The sequence below is a fragment of the Metschnikowia bicuspidata genome (assembly GCF_001664035.1).
Source record: "Metschnikowia bicuspidata var. bicuspidata NRRL YB-4993 chromosome Unknown METBIscaffold_1, whole genome shotgun sequence".
Taxonomy (NCBI): domain Eukaryota; kingdom Fungi; phylum Ascomycota; class Pichiomycetes; order Serinales; family Metschnikowiaceae; genus Metschnikowia; species Metschnikowia bicuspidata.
The window spans coordinates 1,705,014-1,712,695 of NW_017387731.1; the positions used below are offsets into that span (position 1 = coordinate 1,705,014).

At 46.4% G+C, this 7,682-nt stretch overlaps 4 protein-coding genes across 4 annotated transcripts; 2 read left to right on the forward strand and 2 right to left on the reverse strand.

The window, feature by feature from the left end:
- The first annotated feature begins 492 nt into the window (after positions 1-492).
- On the forward strand, positions 493-1,652 carry METBIDRAFT_29721 (uncharacterized protein). Its single transcript, XM_018855465.1, has one exon. The coding sequence runs from the start codon at positions 512-514 to the stop codon at positions 1,496-1,498; it is 987 nt and encodes a 328-aa protein (XP_018713678.1). The 5' UTR covers positions 493-511; the 3' UTR covers positions 1,499-1,652.
- An 855-nt stretch (positions 1,653-2,507) lies between these two features.
- METBIDRAFT_101873 (uncharacterized protein) lies at positions 2,508-2,802 on the reverse strand. The gene has a single exon (XM_018853704.1). The coding sequence runs from the start codon at positions 2,723-2,725 to the stop codon at positions 2,543-2,545; it is 183 nt and encodes a 60-aa protein (XP_018713679.1). The 5' UTR covers positions 2,726-2,802; the 3' UTR covers positions 2,508-2,542.
- An 884-nt stretch (positions 2,803-3,686) lies between these two features.
- METBIDRAFT_101876 (uncharacterized protein) lies at positions 3,687-4,209 on the reverse strand. Its single transcript, XM_018853705.1, has one exon. It carries the CDS (start codon positions 4,088-4,090, stop codon positions 3,779-3,781), a length of 312 nt encoding a protein of 103 aa, XP_018713680.1. The 5' UTR covers positions 4,091-4,209; the 3' UTR covers positions 3,687-3,778.
- A 464-nt stretch (positions 4,210-4,673) lies between these two features.
- METBIDRAFT_228389 (uncharacterized protein) lies at positions 4,674-5,357 on the forward strand (the record flags this gene model as incomplete). The annotated part of the gene is made up of 1 exon (XM_018855204.1): positions 4,674-5,357. Exon 1 carries the CDS (start codon positions 5,067-5,069, stop codon positions 5,352-5,354), a length of 288 nt encoding a protein of 95 aa, XP_018713681.1. The 5' UTR covers positions 4,674-5,066.
- Positions 5,358-7,682: the final 2,325 nt, after the last annotated feature.

The window sequence follows — 7,682 nt, forward strand, 5'->3', positions numbered from 1 at the left end:
GCAAAAATAGCAGGGCAAAAATAGCAGGGCAAAAAGTTGTGCCAAGATAGCTGTGCCAATACAGGGCCAAAATAGCTGTGCCAAACTAGCGTGTGCTGAAATAATGCGTGCTGAAATAGTGCGTGGTGAAATAGTGCGTGGTGAAATAGTGCGTGGTGAAATAGCGTGTGCCAGAATAGCGTGTCAAAATATCTGTGCCAGAATAGCGTGTCAAAATATCTGTGCCAGAATAGCTGTGCCGAAATATTTGTGCCAGAATATCTGTGCTATTATCCGGGAAAAAATAGGGGAGCCGGAATATCTGTGCCAAAATGTCTGTGCCAGAATATCTGTGCCAAAATATCTGTGCTAGAATATCCGAGCCAGACGGGCAGGGAGACACGGGCCGCGCGGCACTGGACCCGCGCGACACTGGACCCGCGCGGCGCCGGCCCCAGCCGCAGGGCCACGAAAAAAAACGGCGCCGCGCCTCTTGGGCCGCGGCCACCGGCCCGGCGCAGCAGACACCAGCATGGGCAAATTGAAAGTGCCGGCCGACGTCGACTTGGCGGCCGCCACCATCGGCGGCTGCCTCAAGCAAGTGCGGCGCCTGAACGTCCCGCTCCCGGCAGACCACGTGCCCGCGACGCAAAAAGTATGGATCTGCGATGTGCGGCCGCAGCAGACCCAGGCCGTGGTGCGCTTCATCGAACAGCACATGGACCCGGCCGACACCGCGGCGTTGGCGCACGTCAAGCGCTTCCGCAAGCACGCCGGGCCCGGGCCCGGTGCCGCGCTCATCCTGGCGGTCTTGTGCCCGGTCCACCGATACCCGGCCAAGAGCCAGCTCGTCGAGCTTCTCCAGGCGCATTTCGACGACGCGTTCCCCGCGTCCTGCGTCTACGCGGGCGCCGTCCCGCTGGAGCTCCCGCCCACCAAGGAGCTCTCGGCGAGGTGGAGCAGCGACATCTGGCCGCTTTCCTGGAAGGGCAACCCGAACCACCAGGACCTCATCACCGCGCGCTTCGACGTGGCCGAGGAAACGGCGCTCGTGGCCCGGTTGCTCCGCGAGGCGCACGGGCCCGGCGGCGCCGCGGTGGCCACCATCGTGGCCCAGCAGGACCCGGCGACTAAGAAGATCGCCGTGTTGCATGCCGTGCGCGACTCCAGAGAGGACCATGTCTTGCAGCACAGCGTGATGAACGCCGTGGCCGCGGTGGCCCGCGCAGAAGTGGCCCGGCGGGCCGACCCCGCCCGCGCCGCCGCCGGCCAGGACGGCTACTTGTGCCACAACCTCCTCGTGTACACGACGCACGAGCCCTGCGCCATGTGCGCCATGGCGCTCGTACACTCGCGCATCGGGCGTCTTGTGTACGTGGCCACACACCCGCTTGGCGCCATCGAGTCCTCGCATTACATCGGCGACCGCCGCGACTTGAACTGGACGTTTGATATCTGGCGGTGGGTCGGGCCGCACGGCTCCAGCTTGCGTGTTTTGCCCGACGACGTGGCGCCGTAGCGCACGGGCAAGTATGTATGGAGTAGACCGCTGCTATTTGTTGCTCTTGGCGTCGTCCCGTAGCACCGCAATGCACTTCTGCGCCAGCAGACATGCACTGGCACACTGCGCCAGGTCCGGGCAGCTTGCCGCCAGATCGAGCTGGCCAATCAAGCGGCAAAGCTCGCGTTTGCGCCGCCCGGCCGCGCGGAGCTGGCTGCGGAGTTGCTGCTCGAGCTCCTCCGCGTGGGTCTCGCCCGCCCCCACGGCCTTGTGCAAGCACTCGACAAGAAACTGAACCGACGTGCCTGGCGGGGCGGGAGGGGGCTGCACGCCGCCTTCGCCGACACTTGCCGCGCCGCGGGCAAGCTCGCAGCGCTCGGGTAGATATGCCCCGGCCTGCACGTGTTTGTGGACGCCGGCCACGGCGGCCCCGTGCTGTTCGGAAAGAAGACGGTAGAATCTGGAGGCGGATTCGGCGCCGAGCGCCGGGGCGCATTCCCGGGCAAACTTCTCGGGCAGGCAGGCCTCCGCGAACGCGGCGTCCGCAAAGAAGCCGCCAAGAATGTCTCTGCTGTGCATTGGGGGTGGATTGCCGGTTTCTGAGAAAGAACGTGGGTGGCTTTAGAAGTATGGGGGGTGGCCTGTGGTGTACATAGTGCGCCCCGGGCGACGCGTCGATCACGTGCCGCGGCCCTGGGGCCTCTTGCCTTGCCCGAATTGGGCAACTCCGTCTTCCGGGGGAGGTGCTGTAATTTGGAAGAGCGGGGCTTTTTTTTTGGCGCCGGCCAGGGACAGCGGGTAGAGGCGTCACGTGCCGAATGGGGGCTGGCGTCATTGTGGTCTGGACACTAGGCTGAGAGGCCTCTGTCACTGTTCGCAGCTAATTAAACAGCGGTGCGAACAAGGCACCCATATCAGGACTGGGCCGTGCCAATTGATTTCCATTTGTTTTCCTTTTGATTTCGTTTTGGGTTCGTTTTTTTTTTGACTGATTTTCTTTGTGATGTTCTTTTGAGTTTCATTTGAGTTTCATTTGTTTTCAAATTATTTTTTTGATTTCTTTTAGTTCCTTTTGATTCCTTCTGATTTTCGTTTGGTTTCCATTTGAGTGCCATTTGATTTTCTTTTGTGGCCATTTGATTTTCTTTTGATTTTCTTTTGATTGCCTTTTGATCTTCTTCTGTTGTCCTTTTGCTTCCCGATTGGTTTCAAATTGATTTCCATCTGATCTTCATTGGATTCCATTTTGATTCCTTATGATTTTCCTTTGTTTTCCAATTGTTTTCTATTTGATTTTCTTTTGATTGCCATTTGATTGCCGTTTGATTTACATTTGTTTATCTTTTGCTTTACATTTAATTTACATTTGCTTTCATTTGTTATTCTTTTGATTTCCATTTGTTTTCCAATTGATTCCCATTTGATTTCCATTTGATTTCCCACTGATTTTCATTTGATTATCTTTTGCTTTCCATTTGCTTTCCATTTGATTTCCCATTGATTTCCATTTGATTATCTTTTGCTTTCCATTTGATTTCCATTTGATTTCCATTTGATTTCCATTTGATTTCCATTTGATTTCCATTTGATTTCCATTTGATTTCCATTTGAATTTCATTTGATCCCTTTTGATTTCCTTGGGGAGGTCGATGTTTCCTTTAAAGGTTTCTTTATTCTATCAAGTGTAACTTTTCGAGCACATCAATGATGTGTTCATGCTCAGTGGCTTGTTAAGTCCCGGCTGGCACAGAGGACATCAGACAATCTTCGGAACGCCTTGGTTCGTCGTGTCCATGCGTGCATTAGACGGCCATCACAAACAATCTCATCGACCTATAACTCACCAAGGCTTTCCGTGCCGATCCAGACATGCTTGCATGTCGTGGTACCATACATACTGCTGTAATAATTTGCGGCCGCGTGCACGATGGACCTAATGGCAAGCTTCTAGAAAACCTGATGTCAGAAGTATATGCTTCCCAAAGTCCTGGGTCATTTTTCAAGTCTGCTCTTTGCAAAGTGAGCTGGAACTACAGCTGTCTTGTTGATTGTCCCGTACATCTTGTTACAATCTTGTGGTGTTGGAATTGCTGTTATATGTGCTCGTTGAATTGACGACCTTACTGCAAAAGCCTTGGATGTATTTTTCCTGTTCGTTCTGCTCATGCCTCGTTCCAATTGAAGCTAAAAAAGGTTTTATACGTGTTTGTGACCACTAATATTGACGAAACGCATCGAAATACTGTGGAGAAGAACTTTCACCAACGTGATCATTTGCCGTGTTTCAGGAAATAGAGTTTAATCACAGTATACTTTCACCTTCACAAAATCACAAGAGATGGTAATCATTTCAACAGTCTTCAAAATCATAACGAATTCCTCGCGATTGAAAGCATCTTCGCATTCTCTTGCGGAGTAGTTTTTTGCCGATGATGAGTTTCTAAAGGTTCCATTCATCAAAAGTGGGGGATAATTCCCACGCATAGTGCAAAGCGATGCATCAGAACCTCGCTTGCTTCTACTGGATACTTTTTTACGTCTCAGCAAGAGCTCTCTTGCAAAGTATCCAGCAACTGTCTCTTTTCGACAGAAACACAAGACCGGCTTCATCTTTCTCTGTTCTCGGGAAGGTTCGCTTGTCAAATATATTTTCAGACGTACTTTTGTTCATTTTTGCTGTAACACTTGATACGGCAAGTTCTGTTATTAATGAGCATAACTTAATCGCCCTCATTGCTGGTTGACACATGATTCACCGGCCAAAACTCTCGTCTTTTTGCTACTATATTGTTTTCAAACTTGGTTGAAATATCAACAACCCCGATCTCTTGATTTCTCCTAAAGGAGACCATAATGAAATGTGGTGGTCTAAATCAGAGGTGACAAGGAATGGTGCTTAGGAGTAGCAAAAAGTCCGAACTTGTCTGAAAAGTTAAACCAGTTTAAAGTTACGGCTTCACATTTGCGAGAACCAGCAATATGCGACAAGTCGGAGGACGGAATTTCAGTTTGATTCAAGAGAACAACGGAATTTAGGTTCTATTTTAGAGCCTCAGAAAATTTTAGCCTGAACGTGATTTTGGTGATGGCAACTATGATTGTGATAACGGTGAAAAATGGGAAATATGCATCGACCTCTTCCGCAATGATAGTACTTGACTTGAAAAAACTCAAGGATTCGGCTATATGTTCTTTCTCCTCTAAGTGAGTATGAATAGCAATTGTAACACTTGCACACATACAAAGCAGACGAATGATTCTCAGTCAAAGAAATATTTGGGGAATGCGGTGAAACTTTTAGAAGATAAGCTCCCAACTTATGATCCCATGCAAAGCTCGGAAATGATATCGAGAAGCCCTCTTATATCATTCCACCCCAAATAGTGTCGCTCTCTAAAGGAGAAGCGTTGGGATGTACATCTGCCAGACTTGATGAGAATATCAAAGCTATGGTATATGTCGAAGATAAAAGATTTCACCTAGATACATAATCCAAACATCCCAGCCTATTTGCATGATCATTACTCAAGGAAGTTATGAGACTTTGATCAGCAACGAATGGTATAGGTGCGGCGCGATACGATGAATGCAGCTGCAAAAGCTAAAAAGATCTGTCTCATATTGGCAGCCTTGGAAAGACGTGTTGATACTCAAGCACCAGATAAATGAGACAGCATTAAAAGATAAAGGAGAGAGGATTGTTAAGATCTTTTTCAATGAAGTACATCCACGAATTCTCGCTATGTTTACTGATGTAGACGCTTTCGATCAAGTTGCATGCCCTAAGCTTTCCATTGATTGGGATACGCTTTTAAGAAACCAATACTGTCGTCGTATGGAGCAATGGTTATCACGGGAAATGACATGTAGTTGAAGGAGTACTACCCCATTGACTAGTATGAGAACGATTGGATTGGAATGGGGAAGTCCCTCTCTGCCATTCTTCAATCCATTAATAGATTCTTTTTGTCTTTCCTGCTAAAGTATTCTAAAAAAATTTATTCATAAATCTTTGGCGTGAGTCCTGAAAAATGAACCATGTTTTTCTGAATACAACTTTACCATTGATCTAGCTGTACAAATTATGATGGTCGTACTCATGACATTTGAAGTGAAAATCACTTCGGCTTTCAATATTTCAGGGCCTTTGTTCTATGGTAGGAACGGAATTTGCACTAGAAAAGGTTGTTTTTTATTTGCAGACCACTCAAAGGCGGGATAGCCGGTGAATATCAACACCACTTCTGTGAATAGCTTGTAAAGTCTTGAACATCATCTCGAAAATTCTTCAATTATTCATTTTATTCATCAACTTCGAGAAAAGAAAAGAAGACATCTCCGTAATTGATCCAGATATTTTTCTTCTCGTTGGGGGACGAACCTTATGTTAAATCAAAAGGACATGAGACGAATATACAATTTTACACTCGCGAGAGTAGTGGCATAAGATATAAAAGAGATTATAAACGAAATACGCTCCCAACTCATCTCAGAATACGTTTATGTTCGCCTAACTGTGACCGAAGGTTGCAAAAATCGCTTCTGCTCAAGTCTTCAAACCTTTGCTATGACTTTGCAAGTCAGAGCAGCCTTTGCAAGATATCCTTCTTCTGGGTACTCTGAGTAGTGAGTCGTATACCCACAGTCAAATGTAGCTCTACTTTTGAATTGGTATAAGGGGGCAGATAGAGCCTGTATCTACAGCTCATAGATCGCCTTGGAGAATGTTCTCTCATCCCGATATTTGAAAAGGCTCATCATGAAATTCAAAACCGCAATATATTGACTTGAAGCGTACCGTATCCCCAGCCAGAATTTGAAGAGCTGAAAACATTTGAGCAGTAAGTGTTCAGAATATGTGTCACTAGAAGTTGGAACATACTAGATCTGCTTCTTATGAAATTTGCGGAGTGGTGATAAAGCTGTCAAGATAACAAGGTGACATCGGCCTCTGCGGTGGCTTCCAAACTGTTGTGATCAGGTGGTCTATCTTGTGCCCGATAATCAAAAAAGCACATTCACTAGAATTTGATATTATTTCATGAACTATGTCAATTTTATGGACTGATCTTGATATATAGACACTGACTAGAAACAGTTTCTAATCTAATTTATGATACGAGGCGCACGTCATTTAAGTCTACCAGTATTGGTTACTGGACCCAGAACAGCACATACACGGATTGTGGAGGACAGGTTCTACATTTTCGAGCCAAAATAGTGTTTCGTGACCACGAAAAACACACCTCCAGTTGATTCCATAGATCGTACGCAAGCGCTCTGGGCTGATCAACTCATCATGACAGCGAGTTTCTTTGGATCATGGTGAACATTAAAATCCATGAAATGTCTCAAATCAAGTGTGCCACCTCGAGCGATGTTTGGTACAGATGGATGAGGAAAGGCTTATTCGGCAGTCATGGTTGTTACTGAGGGTAAAGAAGACGCTGGGAATGGATTAAAGATGGGAACAATCCGCCGTCCACAGATCCGAAACTAACCCGTCCCTACACATCGGTCGAACTCATTACACTGTGAGTGACAGAACATTTTACCAGCAGTGTTTACTATAAAATGCCTAGGATTGTTGCTGGAAGAATGGGCCCAGGGGCCCGGCCGGGCATGTTTGAGATGTTTTTGTCACTTTTGTAAATTAGTCCAACAATCTCTAAATAAACGTTATTAAGATAAGAAGGAGAGTTGGAATGAAAAATCAGAAAGAGCATCAAATAAGACTTGTTGGAATCACTTTGACTGAGTATAAAAAGAGCACTAATATATACTATAATAATGATATTATATAAAAAAGTTCTAACTAAAACATGTGCCAGCAGCTACGGTTATACATGGAGAGCAAGCATTGGTCAAAATGGCCTAAAGTATCTGTGGTACGTCTTATACAAAATTGAATAAAAAAACCGTAATAAGAATTAAAATATAAGGAATGAAATATGTTGAAAATTTTAAGACTGTAAAGAGAGTACTACATATTATTGACGTTGTGAGATGAAGTAGCGACATGAACTCGATACCTATTTAGTCGTAGCAGAAAATTATGAATGAAAAAAATGAAAACTACAAATGAAAAATATTCCGCCTGATTATCATGCTCGCAAGGGTGAAATACAAGACATTAGACGGCTGTAGTCCCAAGCAGTGAAACATGTCATTTAATTGGATAATCCGCCACAAATCTTACCAT

Bases quoted from the DNA above. Each gene is read 5' to 3' on its own strand.
- METBIDRAFT_29721 (XM_018855465.1), top strand. From the start codon at position 512: ATGGGCAAATTGAAAGTGCCGGCCGACGTCGACTTGGCGGCCGCCACC.
- METBIDRAFT_101873 (XM_018853704.1), bottom strand. From the start codon at position 2,725: ATGGAATCCAATGAAGATCAGATGGAAATCAATTTGAAACCAATCGGG.
- METBIDRAFT_101876 (XM_018853705.1), bottom strand. From the start codon at position 4,090: ATGAAGCCGGTCTTGTGTTTCTGTCGAAAAGAGACAGTTGCTGGATAC.